The 25,013-nt window shown below is 48.6% G+C and overlaps 1 protein-coding gene across 1 annotated transcript; it reads right to left on the bottom strand.

The window, feature by feature from the left end:
* On the bottom strand, positions 1-24,723 carry LOC142833649 (HAUS augmin-like complex subunit 8). The gene is made up of 10 exons (XM_075945288.1): positions 24,553-24,723; positions 19,149-19,198; positions 16,381-16,433; positions 5,268-5,334; positions 4,253-4,311; positions 3,902-3,967; positions 3,660-3,818; positions 3,210-3,351; positions 1,965-2,127; positions 1-224 (listed from the first exon to the last, which is right to left on the bottom strand). Exons 1-10 carry the CDS (start codon positions 24,579-24,581, stop codon positions 101-103), a joined length of 912 nt encoding a protein of 303 aa, XP_075801403.1. The 5' UTR covers positions 24,582-24,723; the 3' UTR covers positions 1-100.
* Between the last annotated feature and the right edge of the window lie 290 nt (positions 24,724-25,013).

A 25,013-nucleotide genomic window follows, 5' to 3' on the forward strand; every position in this document is an offset into this window, starting at 1 on the left:
TTATAGGTAACATTAGCCCAAGGCGAACACGCCCCCTAATGGGCTGGGCTTATCCCTACACCCCACCACCAGGAGTGTGGACATTGGTGATGTCTGCTGCCTATGGACCGAAGTACCACTGGCTGCACGAAGGGGTGCCTTGGGCCTCTTCCCAGACTTCCTGGTTCATCAAGGCTGCCTCCTTGCTGGCCTGGGAAGAAAGCTCCATGGCCAGACTGAAGATCCTGTGGGCAGAAGAAAGAGAAGGGACAACTTCGCCTCTGGCCAAGAACTCTAAAGGAGATCTTAGAAAAACAAACTTGTTAGAGAAATAGGTTCTCTCCTTCCATACAGATCCTGGGGACTGAACTCAGGACACCAGACTTTCCTTGCTGGCTGATCTCAGGACCCTAATGGTGTCTTTGGAAGTCAACAAGGGTGGCTGCCAACTTGGGGGCAAGTGTTCATGTGTCCATATGGTGCTGCAAACAGAAGCAGGGCCTGTGTATACTGAGTTCCCTCCGTCCCCAGCTCTCCCTCTTTTGAAGGAGACAGCACCTAAGATTCCTAGGCTGACCCTAAACTGATGACCCTCCTGCCTCAGCCCCCAAGCATCTGAGACAGCTGACAGATCTGTGCCCCCAGGCCTAGCAGGAAAGAGCTGTGTGGCGAGCCTTGAATGCATCCTTCATCCTCCTGTTCACCTGGGACCTCAGTGCCCCACACCCTCAACAGTGGGCAAATTTGATGTGAGGAGACCTTGTTGGTGCCAAGCTAGATGTGAGATTCAGCCATTACCACATGGTCAAAGGCCAGGTGTCTGAAGACTTTAAGAGCCCCTAGATGACGGAGGGCATGTGTCCAAGAGTGAATACCAGGTACATCTGTACTGCTCAGATACTGACTGGGAAAACTTGTGGCCATACAGTGGTCACAAGCACAGGGAGACATCCTCAGTCTATGCTCCATATGAGTGATGGCTGACCCATTCTGTAGGCCAGCGCTGGGTACGGCGCTTCAGAATCCCTGAGAATTCCTATGGGCATCTCCTTAAATGCATTTTTTTGGAGGTGGCCAAAATGGCCAAGCCTGCCTGATGACCTCAGTCTGATCCCTAGGGCCCACAAAGTGGAAAGAGAGAACAGACCCCAAAGCCGTCCTCTGACCTTTACACTCCTGCCTTGGCATGCACATGCCCAAACATAAAAATACGTAAAAAAACAAAAACAAAACCCCAACACGTGTGATGTTCACACCTGCCATTCTAGAACTCTGCAAGCTGAGGTGGAGGATTTCTGCACGTTCAAAGCCACACTCGGTGTTACAGATTGAGACCTTGTCTTAGAAAACACACAAAACAACAATGTCCCTCAAGAAACCACGAGACTGGCTAGGCAGTGATGGTGTGCAGCTTCACTCCCAGCTCTTGGCAGGCAGAGGCTGGCGAATCTCTGAGTTCGAGACCAGCCTGATCTACAGAGCGAGTTCCAGAGTGAGAAACTCTGTCTAGAAACAAAACAAAACATACAAAAAGAAACCCCCAAACATCCTGCTAAGACTGACTTCTGAATGACGTTTAACATGTGTTGAGCAACTGTCTGACTCAGAAAAGGCTCTCTCTGTCCCCTGCTGACCTGGAGCTGCCCTATCTAGGGCATGAGACTGAGTGTGGGATGCTTTCCTTGCCCGTGGTGACCTCAGGTCTCTACGGTCCCCAGTCCTACTCTGCTGGACTCTGGCACAGTATGAATTGATGGCTTCACTGCACCCAAGGTCCCAGTGTCTCAGAACTCAGAAGTGGGCTAGGAGTGGAACAGTGCTGTAGTAGTGAGGCACTCAATAGCTGAGTCCTCAAAAGCCCAAACAGTCTTCACCTGAGAGAGCAGCTGGGTGGGGTTCCACCTCCAGCAACCCAACTGAAAAGAAAGGGATGATGGAGAGAGGAGGGGAGGGATGGAGGGGAAAGGGGGAGGCCTGACCCACACCTGTAGAGCTCTTGGTCCTTCTTGGTAATCAAGTCCCTGAGTTCCTCCAGCAGGCGTGACACCTGCGCGCTGGTGTCTGGCACCTGCCCACTGGCGTCCGGGGAGGAGATGCCCAGCTCGCCCAGGAGCTGCAGGGTGGTCTTTAGGGCCGGCTCCAGATCATCTGTGGAGATACAGGCTGTTAGCAGAACTCCGGTGCCCAAAGCAGCAGCTGTTTGAGTTGTGCAGCGTTGGCTCTTCTCTCACACTCAGGGAACAGGGCCATAGGGAGGGATCTTAGGAGATCTCACTCGTCCCTGGAGTGTGGGTGCCAAGTGCATGCTGGGAAGGCAAACCCAGTGGGGAGCGCACAGGTGCTTCTGTGACTGCTGCCCAGTAGACTCCTGTGGACCAGGGGAGCTGGGGCTTCAGGCTGCAAGCCACTGCTCTGTTCTCTCACCCTCTGTCCTTCCACTACGAGCGACAAGCAGGATGCACCTGCCAGATGTGGCTTGGACCTGCACTTCCTGGCCTCCGGATCTAAAGAGCTGAGGTTCTGGTATCTGTAGCAGCTGTGTGTCCCAGGCACAGACCTGCACCACACACAACCCAGCAAGGTCATGAGGGTTAAAGGACCTGTTCCTGCTGTGTCGTGTCCTCACCTCACCGTCAGTGCTGGGGTTTTGCTGGGTACAGACTTGCGAGGGGCAGTTTGCTAGGAGGATCGCTACAGCTTCCAGGTCAACACTATGCTCTTTTATGGAGCCAGGGTCTCACTGTGTTGTAGCTCAGGCTGGCCTGGAACTCACAGCCTCCCAAGAGTCAGACAATAAATGTAGGTCACCATACCTTTTTCATTTGTTACGTAGCCCAGGCAGAGTAAACCCTGTGCAGCTAAAAAGTCCTAAGGAGGATGTCTGCTCCAGAGAATCCCTCAAATGACCTCTCAACACCTCCACCCTGTTGGTAGGGCCCAGGGCTCAGGGCCGGTAGATAGGTCACCCTGCCCCCAGAGGACTCAGGGCCGGTAGATAGGTCACCCTGCCCCCAGAGGACTCAGGGCCGGTAGATAGGTCACCCTGCCCCCAGAGTCTTCCAGCTGTGAGGTCCAGCGTGGGGTTGGAATCGTGACTCAGCTGCCTGTGTCCTACTTGGTCCACACGGGTTCCAACACCACCCCAGGGTAGAGGCACCTAGAATATGGTGCATGTGAGACTTGAGGCTCCTTCCTGCTGAGGCAATGCCACACAGCAAGGCTGTTCTTACCTAGGAGTTCCTGCCCACTTCCCTGCATGTGGATGCCCTGCACGGGAAGCTCATGTCGTGTGGCGTCCAAGGCTGTGGCCAGTGTCTTGTATTGCTCCTTGAAGCGCTTTGCTACAGCCTCGAGAGGGCCCAGCACCTCCATCTGCAGGCAGAAGGGGACACTGTAAGACACACCGCTCACTCGCACAAGAAGGGCCAGCTTCCAGGTAACAGGACCCCCTCTGACCTGCCCTGGACGGGGCCCTGTTGCTATGCTAAGCTCCACGGTGGGACAACATCAATGCTGGCAGGTGCCAAGTATTCTGCAGACTGTGTGGCAGAGACAGGTGTCCCATACAGAGTACCACATTCGTATCAGGAGCCTAAGCAGGGCGGGCAGAATGTAAGTGGTGGCATCCTGATCCTGGCTCCCTCATGCACCCCTAGCCTCAGGAGCATGCTCAAACCCACCTGGGCATCCAGGATGGTAGCCAGCTCCTGATGCTTCTGCTGGAGCAGCAGCTGGCGCCGCAGCTCCAGCACCTGCTGCTGTAGACGCTCCTTCTCATGGCATAAGGCCACCAAGTCCTTCTCAGCCTTCTCCTCCAACACAGCCAGGTTGTTTTCCATCTGTGGGTCGCAAGACCAACTCAGGTGGGGTGGGGGAGGTGACAGAGGACACACGCTGTTTCGTGAGTCCCAGTTAAGCTCACCTTCACAGACAGCAGGGTCAGCAGCAGTGTCTGCGACTCCATCATGTCCATGGTCTCCTGTAGATCCTGCAAGGGTCCTGCTGTTCAATTCCCAGTAAGCCATGTTGACCTGGCTCTTCCGGGCATGGCAGAACCCCAACCTCTGTGCACTTTATAGGTTCAAATGGTGTCCGCGGGGCTGAGGATGGAGTCAGGTCACACCTTGCCCAGAAGTGTATGGGTGTCTCCCCACTCAGTATATGGGCACACTGACCTGAGCAAGGACCCATGGACACCACAGCCCTAGCCTCCATCCTGGAGGACTGGCTGCCGGGAGTCAGACCTACCCACCGTCTGCTCCCCAGTGCTCACCTGTCTTTTCTGGGGAAGGTGTGTCGTTCCTTTTGGGCCAGTCAAGGGTACATGAGGCCCTGTGTCAAAAAAATGGGATGGTTTGGCTGGCTGAGCCCATAAAGATGCTTCCTTGCCTGGCAAGCCCGATGACGCACTCGATCCCTGAACTCGCAGGAAGCTGGAGGGAGAGAACTCCAGAGTTGTCCTCGGACATCAAATGTGCCAAGGCATCAGGAACAAGAACCAATGACGACAAAATGACAAAAACAAAAACCAACAAACAACGTTCCTCAGCTTTGGTACTGCAGACCTCTGGGCCAACTAGATGCTAGCCAGGGGCATCCTGTGCACCAAGGGCCAACCGGCAGCTGTGGTTCATCCATCAGAAGCCAAAATCCAAATAAAATGTCTGCATACACCCTAACCCTAGTCAGTCCCTTTTGGTGAGCACCTGTTTAGGCCAGGCAGGTCCTGACTCCTGACTGGCCCGTCTTCAGGAGGTGCTCACGCCGCACATGAGAACACCCTAGCCAGGCCCATGTGCTGTTCTCATCCCCACCTGGGAACAGAGAAATTTTTGTTCCTGTGTTTTGAGATAGGGTCTCATGCACACCCTGGTTCAATGGAGCCCACGTGGCCAAGGATGACTTTGAACTTCTGATCTTGCCACCACCTCCCAAGTGTCCAAATGTCAGGCACCCCATTGGTTATAATTTCTGTAGCATCCTAAACTGACAGCAAGTAGCAGCTCCTGGATCCGCAAGTAGTTCCGTGGATATATGGTTGGGCCTCAGACACTCTGCCTATGCTCCCATCACACACTTGAACCACATCCTTTCTGACAGAGACCCTTAATGCTAAGTTTTCCCTCACAACCTGACACAATCTAGGATCACCGGGGAATTGAGGGACTTTTGGATCAGGCTGGACTGTGGACAGTCTGTGATGGGTTGTCCTGATTGCCCTGAGGGAGGCCTGGCAGCTCCTTCCCTGCTGCCAGAGTCCCACCCTTCCAACCCTAGCCAGGACTCACCTTTGACCTTCTGCAATGTGCTGGGCTTTCTTCCCTCTGGTGACTTCCCTCCAGCAGATGCAGAAGCCTGTTATGTAAACAGACAGTCAGAGGTCAGGCCACTTGACCTTTGATGCATTTGCTTAAAGGTCAGACAGAGAAGCAGGAATTTTGAGACTGCGAACACGGGAGAGTCAAACAGTGGACAGCTACGTTCCTCAGACATGGGAATTAACGGCACACGTGCTGGACTGCCATCTCGATGGGTGTGTGTTTGCGTGTGCTGTGGAGGGGCTGGCGACCGACTTCCTATGGCACTCTCAGGATGCGCTGACTTCTACACAGGTTACTCTGGACTTCAGGAGACACTGACTTCTCCCTGGCCTAAGTCTACAAAGCTCACAAACAGCAGCTGCACCACCAGCAGCAGTGGATGCCCAGCTGTCAGGTACAAGAAAGGCAAGGAGCACAGTGGGGGTTGTGTCGTGGTTCATTCTCATGCACCACTGGGTCTGGGGACCCTCTGTAGGAAATAAGGAGGCAGCAGGATGGAACAGGAAAACTAAAACCTACTCCTTGTCAAAACTACCCAAGCCTATTCAGACTAAAGCAAAGAAGTTTTCCAAGCCTGAGGGTCACTCTGGGCAACCACCTGCAATGGCCCTAGGTGTCAGGCCAGCAGGCAGCAGACTCCACCCTGCATAGGTGCTGCCAGCCAGGCCCTCAAGGGCACGAAGAGAATCAGCTGTGAAGAACAAAGTGCAAGCTCTGCTTCTCGCCTGCCTGACAGTGGGGCTCTTGACCACCCTGGCCACGATTGCACAGGAACTGCTGTGGCCTTGGCTCCGGAACTCGGGGTCATCGTGCTCTACAACTGCTTGTGCCAGTGCCCTCCCCTCAGAACAATCTGCATAAGGGACCACACACTCACGCAGACCTGGCTACCCCGGGTGGTACAACAGCCAAGGGCTGTGGGGTTTAGGGTCAGATACTGAAGAACCCACAGTGAAGGTAACTGGACTGAGTGTGACCAGAAGCTGAAGAGTTGACTCGCTGGTTAAGAGGAGAACTTGGATTCAACTCCCAGCAGTTGGGCCAGTGTGTAAAGGTGCTTGCCACCAAGATTGCCAAACCAAATTGATGCGCAGGACCCATGTGGTGGAAGGTGAGAATCAATTCCCACAGGTTGTCCTCTGGTAACCATATGTACAGTTGGCCCAAACCCTTCTCTAATGAATAAAAATGTAGTTAAGTTTTTAAAAAGTCACCATGAATCTCATTATTTGTACACTCAATTCCAATTAAAATGTTTCAAAAGCACACCCCTAAGAATTCCAGACTAGCCTTTGTTTACGAGCTACCCAAGCAGCACGGAGATCTGATCTGGGCTCCAGGAGAGCCATCATTGGGGTAAGTGAGTGCAGCAGCAGCCCGGAACAGGGAACTCAGATGTTCCTCATCCCTCCTACACTTCCTGGTCATCCTGCAGGGGCTATACTGCCCAATACCTCCTCTCTCTTTCTATCCCACCCAGCTTGTATCCAGAACCCTCCCCACCCTGTTTGCCTCCCTCCCCTCTTTGGCCACATAACATCTTCCAGCTCAGCCTGTTCGGGTGCTGGGACCGAATCTGAATCGGGAGGGCAACCGGGAGGGCAGCAGTTCCTTTGTTTCAATAGCCTGCCTGCAGCAAGAAAGGTAGGCCCTTTGTTTACGAGCTATCCAAGCAGCAGAGAGATCTGATCTAGGCACCAGGAAAGCCATCACTGGGGAGTGACATCAATGGGAAGGTACATCAGTGGGCAAGGAGACCTGATCCTGTAAAAGAAGATCCATAGGGGAGCATTCGGAGGAAGAGATGGGCAGGCACCAATGCAAGAATTCACCCAACAATCTGAAAAACAACATGAAACCACCAGAATCCAGCGACCTCACAACAGGAGGACAGGAACACCTTAATCAAGAAGAAGTAGAAAAAATTGACTTTATGAAAGTGATAGAGGCCCTTAAACAGCATTTAAAAAAAGCCCTTATAGAAATGGAAGAGAAGTATAACAGAAAGTTTGAAGAATTGAATAAATCAGTGAATGCTACCCTAGGAAACCAAGGAAAAACAATCAAACCGATAATGGAAACAGTTCAAGACTTGAAAACTAAAATGGAGGCAAAGAAGAAAACACAAACAGAGGGCCAGCTGCACATGGAAAATCTAGGTAAACAAATAGAGACTACAGAAACAAGCATAACCAGCAGAATACAAGAGATAGAAGAAAGAATCTCAGATTCTGAAGATAACATAGAGAAAATAAATGTCCTGATTAAAGAAAACAGCGAGTCCAACAAACTCTCATCACAAAATATTCATGTAATATGGGACACAATAAAAAGACCAAACCTAAGTATAATTGGAGTAGAAGAAGGAGAAGAAGTGCAGCTCAACAGTCCAGAAAATATATTTAATAAAATTATAGAAGAAAACTTTCCCAACCTAAAGAAAGATGTACCTATGAAGGTTCAAGAAGCATACAGAACACCGAAGAGGCTGGATCAAAAAAAAAAAAAACATCCCCTCGCCATATAATAATCAAAACACAAAGCATACAGAATAAAGAAAGAATATTAAGAGCCGCAAAGGAAAAAGGCCAAGTTACTTATAAAGGTAAACCTATCAGACTTACACCTGACTTCTCTATGGAAACCATGAAAGCTAGAAGGTCCTGGATAGATGTACTGCAAAAACTAAGAGACCATGGATGCAAGCCCAGACTACTATACCCAGCCAAGCTTTCGTTCACTATAAATGGAGAAAACAAAATTTTCCAGGATAAAAACAAATTTAAACAATACATAGCCACAAATCCAGCCTTACAGAATGTAATAGAAGACAAATCACTAACCGAGGAGTCCAACAATGACCACAATAACTCAGACATCTAGAGACCCTTCACCAGCGCAACTCAAAGAAGGGAAACACACAAACTCTACTACTAAAAAAGTGACCGGAGTTAACAACCACTGGTCATTAATATCACTTAATGTCAATGGGTTCAACTCACCTATAAAAAGGCACAGGCTAAGAGATTGGATACGAAAACAGGATCCAACATTCTGCTGTTTACAAGAAACACACCTCAACCACAAAGACAGGCACCTACTCAGAGTAAAGGGCTGGGAAAAGGCTTATCAAGCAAATGGACCTAAGAAACAAGCAGGTGTGGCCATACTAATTTCTAACAAAGTTGACTTCAAACTTAAATCAATCAGAAGAGATGGAGAGGGACATTTTATACTCATAACAGGAACAATTCATCAGGATGAAGTCTCAATCCTGAATATCTATGCCCCTAATATAAAAGCACCCACATACGTAAAAGAAACATTACTAAAACTCAAGGCAGCCATCAAACCGCACACACTAATAGTAGGAGACTTCAACACTCCTCTCTCACCAATGGACAGGTCAATCAGACAGAAACCTAACAGAGAAATTAGAGAATTAATAGAGGTAATGAATCAATTGGACTTAACAGACATCTATAGAATATTCCACCAAAATAGGAAGGAATATAACCTCTTCTCTGCAGCTCATAGAACCTTCTCAAAAATTGACCACATACTCGGTAACAAAGCAAACTTCCACAGTTACAAAAAAATATTAGTAACCACCTGTGTCTTATCAGATCACCATGGATTAAAGTTAGAATTCAACAACAATGCTACCCCCAGAAAGCCTACAAACTCATGGAAACTGAACAGTCAACTACTGAGCCATACCTGGATTAAGGAAGAAAGAAAGAAAGAAATTAAAGTCTTCCTGGAATTCAATGAAAATAAACAAACAACATACTCAAACTTATGGGACACTATGAAATCAGTCCTAAGAGGAAAGTTCATCGCACTAAGTGCCCACTTAAAGAAAACAGAGAAAGCACATATTGGAGACTTAACAGCCCACCTGAAAGCTCTAGGAAAAAAAGAAGCAGACTCACCTAGGAGGAGTAGAAGACTGGAAATAATCAAACCGAGGGCTGAAATCAACAAAATAGAAACACAGAAAAAATCCAAAGAATCAATGAAACAAAAAGCTGGTTCCTGGAGAAAAGCAACAAGATTGATAAACCCCTATCCAAACTAATCAAATGGCAGAGAGAGAATATGCAAATTAATAAGATCAGAAATGAAAAGGGGGACATAACCACAGACACAGAGGAAATTCAGAGAATCATTAGATCTTACTACAAAAGCCTGTATGCCACAAAACTGGAAAATGTAAAAGAAATGGACACTTTTTTAGATAAATACCATATACCAAAGTTAAACCAGGACCAGGTGAACAATCTAAATAGACCTGTTAGTCATGAAGAATTAGAAGCTGTTATCAAAAACCTCCCTACCAAAAAAAGCCCAGGACCAGATGGTTTCAATGCAGAATTCTACCAGAACTTCCAAGAAAACCTAATACCTGTACTCCTTAATGTATTTCACAACATAGAAACACAAGAGTCATTACCAAATTCCCTTTATGAAGCTACAGTTACTCTGATACCAAAACCACACAAAGACTCAACCAGGAAAGAGAATTACAGGCCAATCTCACTCATGAACATCGACTCAAAAATCCTTAACAAAATATTGGCAAACCGAATCCAAGAACACATTAGAAAAAATATCCATTATGATCAAGTAGGCTTCATCCCAGAGATGCAGGGCTGGTTCAACATACGAAAATCTATCAATGTAATCCATCATATAAATAAACAGAAAGAAAAAACCATATGATCATTTCATTAGATGCTGAAAAAGCATTTGACAAAATAAAACATCCCTTTATGATAAAAGTATTGGAGAGATTAGGGATACAAGGGTCATACCTATATATAATAAAAGCTATATACAGCAAGCCGACAGCTAACATCAAATTAAATGGAGAGAAACTCAAAGCTATTCCATTAAACTCAGGAACATGACAAAGCTGTCCACTCTCGCCATACCTCTTCAATATAGTGCTTGAAGTTCTAGCAATAGCAATAAGACAACATAATGGGATCAAGGGGATTCGAATTGGAAAGGAAGAAGTTAAACTTTCGTTATTTGCAGATGATATGATAGTGTACATAAGCGACCCCCAAAACTCCACCAAAGAACTTTTACAACTGATAAACACCTTTAGTAATGTGGCAAGATACCAGGGCAACTCCAAAAAGTCAGTTGCCCTCTTATACACAAAGGATATGGAAGCAGAGAGGGAAATCAGAGAAGCTTCACCTTTCACAATAGCCACAAACAGCATAAAATATCTTGGGGTAACTCTAACCAAGGAAGTGAAGGATCTATTTGACAAGAACTTTAAGGCATTGAAGAAAGAAATTGAAGAAGATACCAGAAAATGGAAGGACCTCCCTTGCTCTTGGATTGGGAGGATCAACACAGTAAAAATGGCAATTCTACCAACGGCAATTTATAAATTCAATGCAAGGTCCCTTCAAAATTCTTCACAGATCTTGAGAGGACAATAATCAACTTTATATGGAAAAACAAAACACCCAGGATAGCCAGAACAATCCTATACAATAAAGGATCTTCCGGAGGCATTACCATCCCTGACTTCAAACTCTATTACAGAGCTACAGTAACGAAAACAGTGTGGTACTGGCATAAAAACAGAGAAGTCGACCAATGGAATCGTATAGAAGACCCGAATTTTAATCCACAAACCTATGATCACCTCATTTTCGATAAAAGAGCTAAAAGTATACAATGGAAGAAAGAAAGCATCTTCAACTAATGGTGCTGGCACAACTGGATGTCAACCTGTAGAAGAATGAAAATAGACCCATATCTATCACCATGCACAAAACTCAAGTCCAAATGGATTGAAGACCTCAATATCTGTCTGAACACACTGAACCTGAAAGAAGAAAAAGTGGGAAGTACCCTCCAACAGATGGGCACAGAAGATCGCTTCCTATGTGTAACCCCAGCAGCACAGACATTAAGGGCAACATTGAATAAATGGGACCTGCTAAAACTGAGAAGCTTCTGTAAAGCAAAGGACACTGTCACTAAGACAAAAAGGCAACCTACTGACCGGGAGAAGATCTTCACCCACCCTGCAACAGACAAAGGTCTGATCTCCAAAAGATATAGAGAACTCAGACTTTAAAATGCTAATTAACCCAATTAAAAAATGGGGCACTGAACTGAACAGAGAATTCTCAACAGAAGAAGTTCAAATGGTCTAAAGACACTTGAGATCATGCTCAAACTCCCTAGCAATCAGGGAAATGCAAATCAAAACAACTTTGAGATATCATCTTACACCTGTCAGAATGGCTAAAATCAAAAACACCAATGATAGCCTTTGCTGGAGAGGCTGTGGAGGAATGGGTACTCTCCTCCATTGCTGGTGGGAATGCAATCTTGGGCAACCACTTTGGAAATCAGTGTGGCAGTTTCTCAGGAAATTCGCGATCAACCTACCCCTGGACCCAGCAATACCACTCTTGGGATTATACCCAAGAGATGCCCTATAATATGACAAAAGCATTTGTTCAACTATGTTCATAGCAGCATTATTTGTAATACTCAGAACCTGGAAACAGCCTAGATGCCCTTCAATGGAAGAATGGATGAAGAAAGTGTGGAATATACACACATTAGAGTACTACGCAGCGGTAAAAAACAATGACTTCTCGAATTTTGCATGCAAATGGATGGAAATAGAAAACACAATCCTGAGTGAGGTAGCCTAGACCCAAAAAGATGAACATGGGATGTGCTCACTCATAATTGGTTTCTAGCAATAAATAGGGGTCACGGAGTCTACAATTGGTGAACCTAAAGAATCTAAATAAGAAGGTGAACCCAAGGAAACTCATATAGTTATCATCTTGGCTATGGGAAGTAGACAAAATTGCCGGGGAGAAAATTGGGATCTTGGGGGTGGGGTGGGATTGGGGTAAGGGATGATGGGCAGAGAAAAGTGAGAAAGGGAGGATGGGGGGAACTTGGGGAAACAGGATTATTAGGATAAAGGAAGGTTGGATAGGGGAGCACAGAAGCACAATTAATAGTTAAGGGAGCCACCTTAGGGTTGGCAAGAGACTTGAACCTACAGTGGCTCCCTGGGGCCCAAGGCAATGTCCCCAGTTAGTTCCTTGGGCAGCTGAGGACAGGGAACCTGAAATGACCCTATCCTATAGCAATACTGATGAATATCTTGCATATCACCATAGAACCTTCATCTGGTGATGGATGGAGATAGAGATAGAGACCCACACTGGAGCAGTGGACTGAACTCCCAAGGTCCCAATGAGGAGCGGAAAAAGGGAGAAGATGAGCAAGGAAGGCAGGACCACGAGGGGTGCACCCACCCACTGAGACAGTGGGGCTGATCTATTGGGAGCTCACCAAGGCCAGCTGGACTGTGACTGAAAAAGCATGGAATAAAACCGGACTCTGAATATGGTGAACAATGAGGGCTGATGAGAAGCCAAGGACAATGGCACGGGGTTTTGATCCTACTTCATGTTCTGGCTTTGTGGAAGCCTAGCCAGTTTGGATGTTCACCTTCCTAGACATGGACGGAGGGGAGAGGACCTTGGACTTTCCACAGGGCAGGGAACCCTGACTGCTCTTTGGACTGGAGAGGGAGGGGGTGAGGAGTGGGGGGACGGGGAGAAGGGTGGGAGGAGAGGGAGGGAAATAGGAGTCTGCGAGGAGGCGGAAACTTTTTTTGTCTTTTTCTCAATAAAAAAAAAAAGAATTCCAGACTAAAAGGGGCACGTGCCGAAGCCAGATGCCACCCTCACACATCATACATGAAAGCCTGTCAGAACCCAAGAAGAATCACAGGGTTCAGGTCTTGAGACCCCCATGCCAGCACGTCCCTGACGCTGACTTGGGAGCCCATGCAGTCAATCCCCAGCAGGTGCTGGGCTCTGGCACATGAAGGCCTGGGCTCCATCACCAGGTCTGTGTACACACCTGATTGCTGTTGGATAATCTTTTTGTATGCTGTAAAGATGTGTCTCTGCCCAAGGCACCTTCTGATTTTTTAAAAAGAACCTGAAAGACCAATAGCTAGGCAGGAGAGAACAGGTGGGGCTTCCAGGAGAGAAGGGAACTCAGGAAGAATCAGAGGCTCTCATAATTAAGCCAGGGAGACACTGAGGGAGTCAGCAGTACAGAGAGGTAAGGAGCCACATGGCAGAATGTAGACTAATATAGACGTGGTAATTTTTTTTAAGACAGATTTTTCTGTGAAACAGTCCTACTGCCCTGGAAATTTTGACCAGGTTGGTCTTGAACTCACAGAGGTCTGTCTGCCTCCTAAATGTTGGGATAAAAGGTGTGTGCCACCACCACCACCCGCCAGAGCTAGTTGGGAACAGGTCTAGACTAAGGTCAAGCTTTCATAATTAATAAGAAGTCTCTGTGCCATCATTTGGGAACTGGCAGTCTAAAGAAGGTCCAACAACAGATGACCAACAATTGCGGTTGGACGTGGTTGCCCTGCCTTTAATTCCAGCCTTCAGGAGGTACAGGGGTGGATCTCTCTATCTCTCTAAGTCCCGGCCATGTAGGAATATGTAGAGAGACACTGTCCATAAAAGAAAAAAAGGCAGAAAAATCCATAATGGTCTTTTATTTGGGGGGGGGTGAGATAGGTTTTCTTTTGTATTTTAATAAATAAAGACTGCCTGAAGATCTGAGAGTAAAACAGTCCCACTGGTCAGCCTTACAGACCAGGTTATGGTGTCACACACCTTTAATCCCAGCCCTACAGAGGAAAAAGATGGGGGAGACAGTTCTCAGACATAGTCTCATTCTGAGAAATCTGGAGGCAGGATCGCCATTTCAGACTGAGGGAGAGGCAAGAGCCAGTGGCTGGCTGTTTTGCTTTTTAGACCTTCAGACTGAAACCCAATTTCTGACCCTGAGCGTTTATTAATCATGCTTCAGGGTTTCTCTGTGCAACAACCCTATCTCTCCTGGAACTAGCTCTTGTAGACCATGCTAGCCTTAAACATACAGAGATCCGCCTATGCCTGCCACCACCGCCGGGCTGGAATATTGATTGGTCTTTTGAAAGCAAATTCAGAACTTGTGCTCAATGACATGAGAGCTGCTGCCTGTGGCTGTTGACAACAGGCCACGAAAGCCAACCACTGAAAACCCTGACTCACTAGCGAGAAAATGTCCACGGTAGAACATGTAACAAACAAACCAGCAACAAAATGAGAATTTAACGGCCAACAAGCAGGGCTGTGTGGTGTGTAGTCTGGCAGTCACTTTGCAAGTCTGAAGACCTGAGTTTGAATCCCCAGCATCTACACAGAAACAAATCCACTGTTGGGCCCTAAAGCCCCACCAAGGAGAAGGTCACCCCAAGAGACATTCACAACTCGGTTGATGCAATAGCAAGAGGAATTTTTATTCTGCCGCGGCAGAGGTCCCCCAGCCTCGAGAGGAGAAGGACGACTGCTTTGTCTATTACAAGCTCTTTTAAAGGAAAAAAAACACAAAATCAAGGAGGGGGGAGTACAAAATCAAAGGGAAAGCCCAAAAATCATTTGTCTACTATTTTGACTAGTTCATTTAATGGTCAGCTAACTCTACTTAATCAATGTTGTAACAGTTACAAGGTGGAGCCTTGATCAATGTCATAGTTACAAGGAGGAACCTTGATCAATGTTATGACGGTTACAAGGTCGTCTCACCCCAGTTCCAGGGTCCAGGTCTATACAATGGAGATGGAAAGTACTCAAAGCTCTCGTGCACGTGTTGTTGGTTACCAGGGCCCTGGTTCCGAGGAAGGGGGTGCAGTAGTGCTAAGGGGCCTCTAAGTCTTTCACCACAAGAACCTCTCACCCTAGCAAGGGATGAGGAACACAAAAGGATCCCAAGAGCTGGCAGTTCAGTGAAATCCTGTCACAAAAGAAAGATTTCACTCTGGCATCCATCCATGTGTACATGCATGGTTGTACAACCTGCAACACACACACGTACACACACACACACAAAAATAACAAGGACCAATGCAGAGCAATGCCCACCACCAACTGCCTTGGAGACACCTACTGAAGTCACAGAAGTGTGCCTGGGAGAAACGTGAAATGGTGTTCAGGAGGAATGGGAGCACACAGCACAGCCCAAGCACTCCTTATCCACAACTGAAATCTGAAACTCAAGATCATCTGCCCCACACTCAGGGAAAGGGCTGCTCAGCTGGAAGTGGGCTCCACTCAGGACCAGCCCTTCTGAGATCCATTCAGCCTCAGGAGAAAGCGCAGGCTAATGTTACCATGACAACAGACACTCAAGACTCCAGCCAGACCAAGGTCACCTGATGGGGTAGCAGAACCAAAATGCCTTGTATAAACACATGGGGGCACTGTGGCCAAGCCTTCAAGGTGGCAACAGCCACAGGGTGAATGGAAGCAGGGATAAGTAGCTTGGGAAAGCTGTCTGCAGGGTGATGTGAGAATCCCTTCCCTTAAACCAGACTTCCAGTCAGAGCTTCAGGAATCCTGGGAACCCTCACCACACTTCCTGGGGCACAGGCCAGGCAGATGGGAAATTAACCTTCTGATTGTCATAAACCAAGCCTGTGCTCAGCAGTCCTGCCTGGCCATGACAGACAACCTGGAACTGGATCCTGTGCTCCAGGGATGTGTCACCACAGGGATGAGCCTGCAGCTGACCCCAACATGTTTCCCCCATTCTTGCAATGCAGTGCAGCTTTTGGGGCCTCAGGAAGCCCTGCCAGCCTTGCTTATTGACAGCTGAAAAAGTATCACACAGGAAGATGCAGAAGTGAACGTCACCCCTGCCAGCTGTGCCTGTGGCCCACACCGAGTGCCGCTGCCACTGCCCATCACTCAGGAGCCTCCTGGGTGTGAAGGGATAGTGCTGGAGGACAGATCTGACAGAACAGAGGCCCTCAAAACAGGAGGGGCAGAGGAGGTACATACGACTGATGGACACTGGTGTCACTCTCACCAGAGACTCAGGACTGTGCCCAGAACCTGGAGGCGGCAAAGGCCCCAATGGTGTCTTCCAGGATCGGGCTGCAGCTGCCACGTGCCCTCCACCTATTCCTAGTGGCTCCAAGAGTAAAAGACTCCATTACCTTCTTAGTTTTCTTCTCATATTGCAGGTATCTGGACTCAACCACTCTTCCTCCTGCAGACGACACAGTGTGTAGTAGGAGCTGCGGGCTGCATTCCTGCCACCCAGCTCCCAGCCACCTGGCTAGCTTATGCCCCAAAATAACAACACACAAATTGTATTCATTTAAACACTGCCTGGCCCCTTAGCTCTAGCTTCTTACTGGCTAATTCTTACATCTTGATTACCCATTTCTATTAATGTGTGTAATCCCAAGGTATGCTTACCACGAAGATTCTAGCCTACATCCATCCTGGGTCAGAGCTTCATCGCGTCTGCCCTGGAGAGGAGCAGCGGCATGGCCTCTAACCTCACTTCCTCTTCCTCCCAGCATTCTGTTCTGTTTACTCCCCCCACCTATGTTGTAACCTATCAGGGCCAAGCAGTTTCTTTATTAATTAACCAACAGTGTTTGTTAGAGAAGAGGAATGCTGCAGCATGAAGACATAGAGCATGAGCAGGACCCCACAGTGGAGAGCCGGGGCCAATGACAGGAAAAGCACCAGCCTTACAGCCCGATGCAGACTGGCTCCTTCAGTCTCCCCAGTATGCACATGGGAGCTACTGCAACTAGTACCTTCACAGGACACTCAGTGTCCATAAGACACTGATGGAACGTCTCTTGTATGTGGGTCCTTGGAGTAGGAGCAAGTGCCAAGTAAGTTCAAAGATAGAAACATTCTAGACCGTGAAAGCCAGGGGCCAGTGGGATGGCTCACTGGGTGGAGGGCTTGAAAACAAGCCTGATGACTTTGGTTCAACTCTCAAGAGCCTTCCTCTGACCTCTATATGTGCACCTTGGTATCCCCCTCACCTTCAGTAAATAAGTGCATTTTTTTAAAAAAAAAAAAAAAAGGAGCAGGAGAGATGGCTCAGTGGTTAAGCGCTTGTTGCTCTTGCAGAGGACTGGAGTTAGGGTCCCAGCACCCACAGGGATGCTTGCAACTGTAATATCAGTTCTGGGAGATTCAACACTCTCTCTGGTGTCCAAGAGCATCTACATTCATGTGCACAGCCCCCTCCCACCTACCAAAACACAAAACAACAAATCCCACAGCATTTTGGGTCTATCCCTCTCTGGTGGAGTCCATCTCTGTTTGTGCTTCAGTACAGTAAAGCTGGGCTGCCCACCGTGGTCTTAGTATTCCCACCTTCCTATCTTTAAATCAGAGGGATAAAGATCCACTCCTGTAACCCTAGATGATGTTAACTGTTGTGAGGGAATGGCCGTGCTGGCATGGATTTGGGGGTTCTCGCTGAGATCCTGCAGAAGCTCTGAGAGCATAGGTAATGGACGTAAAAGGCTAAGTCAGACTCTGCCTGGGGCTTGTGCCAGGAAAAAGCTTGGAAAATGCAGCCCAGATGTAGGAATCTGACCCTGGTTCAGTTTAAACGTGTTGAGCCTGCAGCCAGGACAAACAGGCCCACTGGTCTATGTGCCCAGGCCAGCTCTCAGACCCTGCTTGCCAACCATGGAAGACTCCAGATTTCTCATTACAGCTGGTCTGTGGTCGTTTGTACCTTGACCACTCATGTTTCTCAATTAAATGAAGCTAGCAGATTAAAAAGTAACAATAAAGTTAAAGACAGGAGAAGAGCCCACAGCAGCCCAGGGGCAGGGAAGCTGGGGCACACGTGAGCCATGTCAGACTCTGTACCTTTGGGTTGGGGAGGCCTATGTCCATGCTCTGTCCTCACCACCACTCCAGCCTTTATCACGGGTGGACCCTCATGAGACTCACGCACAGATCCAGGCCCCCTTGGCGGTAGCTGGGGCATCTGGCCTGGCCAGTGTTAACAAAACCAGGCAGCATGCAAACATGTCATAGCTTACACACAAAACTGCCAGGCTGGGGCCACTCAGTGGCACGGTGCTCAATTGGCACAGTGAGGGCCCCAATTCTACTTCTGCCATCGCAGTAAACAAACAAACAAAATATCTGCTGAGGATATAGGTCAGTGGTTAGGCGCTTGCCTAGCAAATGTGGGGCCCTGGGCTCCATCCCTAAGACCAAACCCCAAGCCCCAAACCCAACCAGGTCCAGTGATCACTGTCAACCCTGAGGGTCCGAGTTTAGTCCTCTGGACTCCTATGGTGCAATGAGAGAAACAACCACCCAAATTATGCCTAACCCCCATGTGTGTGCCACATGTGCTACCTGCCCCACACGAAGTGTAACAAAAAAAAGGAGCCTATGAGGCTGAGGAGTACTTGCTCTTCCAGCACCCACACCGGGCAGCTCCACAGGTTTCTGAAGGAACTTGGATCTGTGGCCTGTGCACATCTAGAGCTACACTTTCGAGGGACTTCAACTCTCCAAAGGACAACTACAGTCACAGGACACCTCAGGGACAAAGACAACCCCGAGTCCCCAAAGGCATGCCACTGAGCAGTGGAAGTTTCAGACTTGTCTCTGTCTCCCCTGCCCCCAAGAAACCCCTTTCATGAACTAGATGGCACCCTGGAGGTTGAGGCAGGAGGATCAGGAGCTGACCGGCAACCTGGGATCCATGAGACTTTCTCAGAGAACAGTAAGGTTCAGCATGTAAGGCACTTGCTTGCTACCCAGCTTGATTGATGACAAATTGACTCCCACAAGTTCCCTTTTGACTTCTATACTCATGATACAATATGCACACCCCTCCAAAAAGATCAATACACGTGTAATAAAAAAATTGAACAAAAATTGTTGATGAAGACAAAAAAAACACTTTCCTTAAAGTGCTCACCTTGTACTCTTCTTCCTTTTGTCTTGGGGGCACCAGTGGCTGCGGGCTTCCTACAAGAGAGAAGAGAGGTGTGCTATTCATCCATCTACAAGATCTGCAGAGGCCAGAGCCACCTTCTGTCAGCTGCAGCGGGGCATGTGAAGATCGTCCCTAGACAAGCAGGAGGTGGAACCCCCACAAGACCAACTTCCTCCTGAAGGCAGTAGAACACTGGCCCACAGGGATCAGAGCTTCCCTACCAGGAAGATCCCTGTCTCATCAGGCTGGTGTGACAACAGCCAGAGAGGTGGGAGGGCTTTGGAAGCGCTGGGGCTGAGGTTTTGCAAGCACAGGGGTTGGAGAAGACAGGAGGGAAGAGTCCAATGGTAAGGATGAGATGGCAGGTTGGGGAGAGGACGGTGACACAGCCTTTCTCTGCAAAGTGTCAGTTTCCTAGGCTCCCCGGTCACTGTCATGACCAGCAACTACTCAACTTTGCTATTCTAGTACCAAAGTTGACAGACACAATGCGTGGGCCATGTGGCAACAAAACTTTGCTGACATAGCACATTTTGGGTCACACATCGCTCATATGTCACCAAAAAGTTGTATTCTCTAAATATTTTCATTTTTATTTATTCTGTGTATGTCTGTGAGTGCAGCTGTGTAAGTGCCACCAACTGTGCGTACCGTGGTGCCTCCAGAGAGGTTAGGGGACAATCTCAGCATAGGTCACGTTCCACCTTCTCATCCACGGCTGCGTATACCAGGCTAGCCAGTCCTCACTCCTGCAGACTCTCCTGTTTGGCCTCCCATCTCCCTGTAGGGTGTGCTAGGAGTGCAGGCACTACTGCATCCAGTTTGTACGTGGCTTCTGGGGACCCAAACTCAGGTTGTCAGGCTTGTTCAGTGATAATTAACACACACACACCCACACCAACAGGGTCTCACGCTACAGCCAAGGCTGGCCCAGAACTCATCATCTTCCTACCAGGGCTGGACAGACAGTTTGCAGAATAAAGAGTTTGCTGCTCTTGCAGAGGACTTGAGCTCAGTCCCCAGCAGTCCAGCTCTGGGGGTCTTAAGCCTCTGCTGCTGGCTTCTTCCTGAAGCCTACAGATGGTAGGGGCTTGGCTTTGGGAAGCAGGGCAGGTGCACCTGCTGTGGTCCCTCAGGATGCCCCGGGGTCTGCCCATCAATCATGGAGGCCTCAGCAACATGGCCTTGACCTGACCTGTGCCCATCACTACCCGTGTAAAGAGCTGGAAGTCTGAGGTATAGTGCTGGTCAGGAGGCTCCACCCACCGGCCTCTTCTCTGTAGCACTTCAGCCTTTTAAATCTGATGCAGTATGTGGTGCTCACGTCCTCTGACACACGGGAGGGCAAAGGATGACTTTTGTAGTTGGGTCCTGGGAATCCTGAGGCTATGAGGCTTGGTGGCAGCACCTTTACCTGCGAGTAAGGAAGCTGCCTGGGGCCGAGTGTGGTGGTACAAGTCTATAAGCTGCAGAGGCAGAGGCAGGTGGACCTCATTGGGTCAAGTGTCTAAGTGAGGGGCCTACTTAACTTATCATCTCTCAGCATCCCAAGTGCCTGTCACAGAGCCAGCCTGGCAGGCATACCCTGCCCCTACCCTGAAGTTCCCCAGCTTCTCTTTTCTATATAACTCAGCCATTTTGTCCACTTGGTCTGTATGTTTCTAGTGCTCTCTTTGCTCCCTCTCTCTCTTCTCATGGCCTAGTTCAGGCTGCTGGGCAGGTTCAGTATGGACTCTTCCTGATGCCTCTGGCTGTACTTTCCCTCATATCTACAATAAACCTTCTGCTCGACCATATACGTTGGAGCAGTCATGTCCTCATTTTTCTTTTCTTTTCTTTCTTTACTTCTTTTCTTTCTTTACTTCTTTTCTTTCTTTCTTTCTTTTTGAGACAGGATTTCTCTGTGTAAAAGCCTTGGTGAGAGCTACCTGCCTCTGCCTCCCAAGTGCTGGGATTAAAGGCCTGCAGCACCACTGCTGGGCCACATCCTCATTTTTCATTCAGATCTCTGTGATCTGTGAGCTGGAAGCTCACAGGGTCTCCACAGGGAGTTCTGTGACAGTGTGCTAGTATTCTTTGACTTATTAAAATATTCCTTTTAATCGTCTTACATTCACTAGCATTGGTAAGCTGTAACTAACTGGATAAAATACATGCCTAAATTTAGCTTATATGTCCAGTTTAAATACACCAGGTAATGGTGCCCAATTCTCAAGTGCCTTTACAGATCTGAGAGTATGGCAATTTAACAAAAGTGCTTCTAACACAGACATGCCAGCTCCCATGGCACCTATAGCTCCTCCAAGAAGATACATGGTTACAAAGATCTTCCGCCTTGAGGCTTGCCTTTGGGTTTTGCAAAGACACCCACACACCAAAAAGCGGCCTTTTACCTCTTCAGCTTCCTGGATGCCACCCGGGGACTCAATCTTCTCATCCTGCCATGACAGGTGGACTAAATCTTCCCCCCACAGGAAAATCTTGGGGCCTCTTGTACCCAGCAGCTAACGGCAATCACTGCCTCCAGGCTGATGTTCTCCGAGGACTAAGGAGAGACTTGGGATTGCCTGTGTAGCTAAAAAAGGTGTCTCATTTTTGCCCATTTATCCCCTTAGATCTGTCTAATGGCATTTGGTGACTTAGGATACTGTTCACTTATTACTTCATCCATGGCATTTGACAACTTAAGGTACTGGTAGCTCATTACTTCATTTGAAGTTTCCTGCTAAAATACAAACAGGTGTGCCTCTTTCAAGGCTTCATAGTTCAGATTAACAGGTGTATCTTAAAAATCCAGAGTTCCCAATTCCCTTTAATTGTCTTCTAAAATGTGCAAACCTTCTAACCTAAAGCAATAGCCTTTTGCTATGACACTAAGATGTAAATCTGTTCCAGTTCTCTTACAGATACCTACAGGTTTCTGGAAAAAGTTCTACTGCTGTATCAAAAATCAGGTCTGGTAATAATAATAATAATAATAAAAACCCCAAACAAACAACTAACAGTTTTCCAGAGCCTGTTTTTTTTTTAATTTTTAGATTTATTTGTTATGTATACAACATTCCTTCCGTGCTGGGCGGTGGTGGCACACGCCTTTAATCCCAGCACTCGGGAGGCAGAGGCAGGCAAATCTCTGTGAGTTCGAGACCAGCCTGGTCTACAATAGCTAGTTCCAGGACAGGCTCCAAAACCACAGAGAAACCCTGACTCAAAAAACCAAAAAAAAAAAAAAAAAAAAAACCCCAAAAAACAACATTCCTTCCATGTATGCCAGCAGGCCAGAAGAGGGCACCAGATCGCATTATACATGGCTGTGAGCCACCATGTGGTTGCTGGGAATTGAACTCAGGACCTCTGGAGGAGCAGTCAGTGCTCTTAACCTCTGAGCCATTTCTCCAGCCCTCCAGAGCCTGTTTGAACCCCACCCATTTTCACGCATATTTTACAGGTCACTCTGGCCATCTGGGCCAAGACCAACTTACAAAGCGCTCTCCAGAAATTGCCAACACCTGCACCAGCTCCTGGGACTTCACCACTGGTACCAACTCTCCTGGATCAAGGACACCTAACAACTAAAATCTGGTTTTATCTGCTAGTTTGTCCCAATTGTACACCCAAGCCTCACCTGTACAACTAGGGCACTTCTCTGTCCCATTCTTTCTGGCAGTTAATGACTTCCCATGGCTAGCCCTATTCATAGGGCCAATGATAACAAATGCCTCCTGCCTTCTCATCTCCCTCAACCAACCGCTGCCTGAGGTCTCCCGGATGACAGTAAATGGGAAGCCGCTCCAGCCACGCCTCTCATGAGCCCACCAACTCCCCCCTTGCCAATGTCACTCCATGCTCACAGGAAGTGGCCAGACCTGAGTCGGGTCCCTATATCCAAGAGTCTGGGATGTTTGGGTGAAAGCGTCACCTCAGCCCCTGGCATCCATTTCAAGCCCCCTCCCCTGTGAAAGCCCACCAAGCCTCCCCAGGGAGGGTCAGGACCACTCCCACAGGGTTTTTAGGCTGTCCCCCAAAATATGAACATGTGGTCTCCCCTTCTCTCTCTTCCCCTCACCATGCTTTCCTGGTGCCACCCAGGAGCGCTCCATCAAACATGGGCATCTTTTATTCGGTCTAATTTGGTCTGATTGGAATTATTTGTGTTGGCAGAGAGGCTCGTCTAAGAAATATTCCTAACAAAAACAAAAGCTGGCCAGGTGGTGGTGGCGGCGCACGCATTCAATCCTAGCACTAGGGAGGCAGAGGCAGGTGGATCGCAGTGAGTTCGATGCCGGCCTGGTCTACAAGAGCTAGTTCCAGGACAGGCTCCAAAACTACAGAGAAACCCTGTCTTGAATACAAAAACAAAAACAAAAAACCAAACAAAAACAAAAAATGGTTTATTTGAGACAGGTCCTCAGGTAGGTAACTCAGGCTGTCCTTGAACTCGGGATTCTTCCACCACCACCTCCTGCCTGTGCTGACAGGCAGGCTTCTAGTGAAGCTCAGGTGGGGTGGGAGAGTTTCTTTACCATCACTGAGTACTTGTGGTTGCCACTAGCATCAACCCGCCCAGGTGTAGATTTTTATCAATTTCCAGACCATAACTCTCAAGCGATTATTTTGTAACTCCCCGACTCTTCCCCCCTTTTAAAAAAATGTATTTATTTATTTATTTATTCATTCATTCATTTATTATGTATACAATATTCTGTCTGTATGCCTGAAGGCCAGAAGAGGGCGCCAGACCTCTTTACAGATGATTGTGAGCCACTATGTGGTGGCTGGGAATTGAACTCAGGACCTTTGGAAGAGCAGGCAATGCTCTTAATCACTGAGCCATCTCTCTGCCCCCCCCCCGACTCTTCCCTTATCAGTGCTTCAAAACTCCTTTCAGGAAAAAAGTAAACCTGAAATTCTAAGAAAAAAAAAACCTATCCAGGCTCCAATACTTCCCAAGCTCACTAACAAGGATGAATCCCCGCAGTGCTGTGGTGCAGCAGACTGGTCCAGCTGCTGCTGGGGGAGCACACTAATCATCCCCGCGGGAAGAGTGGCAGGAACTGGAGAGTTCGAAGCAAGCCTGGCTTACAAGAGACCCTGTCTTGGAACCAAAACAGAACAAGTCACACACAGAACTCAGGAGGTTGAGTGCTCCCCTAGATGCAAAAGCTAGGAACCATGAGGCTAAGTTACCTGCTGCCAACACCAAAGTACCACACACAACTCCATTCTGAGCCCCACAGGAGATGCTCAGAGCCTGGGCCTCCAGGCTGGGAGGGATTCGGGGAGTGGCTCTAAGGAGCCCCGTTCTCCCGCTTGGGCACCCGTCAGCCCAGGCTCTGGCCAGCCCTCGGGTGCCCCTAAACCCCGCCCTACTGTGTCCCCAACTCACCCCGCGTCCCGCTCCGAGGAGTCCGCCATTTTCCCGCCTTCCACTCAAAGAGCCTCTTCTTGGGGCTCCGCTCTCTAGGAGGCAGGCAGGACAGTGGGGCACTGGGGCCTGTCAGCAAGTGAAGCCAAGGAGCCCGCTTTTTTGGGAGCGCGCTCTGAGGGGGCAGGGCTCTGTAGCGCCCCGCCTCTCACAGCTCGAGGGAGCCAGAAAACCGGACCACACCAACAGCAGGGGCGTGGCTCTAGTGGGCGTGGCCCAGAGCACCCCTCCTCCCTGGAGCAGGGCGGCCAAGGTTCAGGTGAGTTCTTTCAGTGGTTCTCCTGATGGGAGGATAGAGCCGGGGTTGGTGCTGGTGTCCCAGGGCGCGAGGGTGTGACGCGGCCTGGGGGTCGCGGGGTGACTGATGGGGGCGAGAATGGCGGGCTTACGGGGCTCGAGGGCGCCTTTGAGCGGTGGCTGTG

Source organism: Microtus pennsylvanicus, chromosome 13 (assembly GCF_037038515.1).
Source record: "Microtus pennsylvanicus isolate mMicPen1 chromosome 13, mMicPen1.hap1, whole genome shotgun sequence".
Classification (NCBI taxonomy): Eukaryota; Metazoa; Chordata; class Mammalia; order Rodentia; family Cricetidae; genus Microtus; species Microtus pennsylvanicus.

Bases quoted from the DNA above. Each gene is read 5' to 3' on its own strand.
- LOC142833649 (XM_075945288.1), bottom strand. From the start codon at position 24,581: ATGGCGGACTCCTCGGAGCGGGACGCGGG. The intron at 19,199-24,552 runs GTGAGTTGGGGA...TCTCTCTTGTAG, and splicing joins TCCTCGGAGCGGGACGCGGG to GAAGCCCGCAGCCACTGGTG. The intron at 2,128-3,209 runs GTAAGAACAGCC...GTATCTCCACAG, and splicing joins AAGTGGGCAGGAACTCCTAG to ATGATCTGGAGCCGGCCCTA.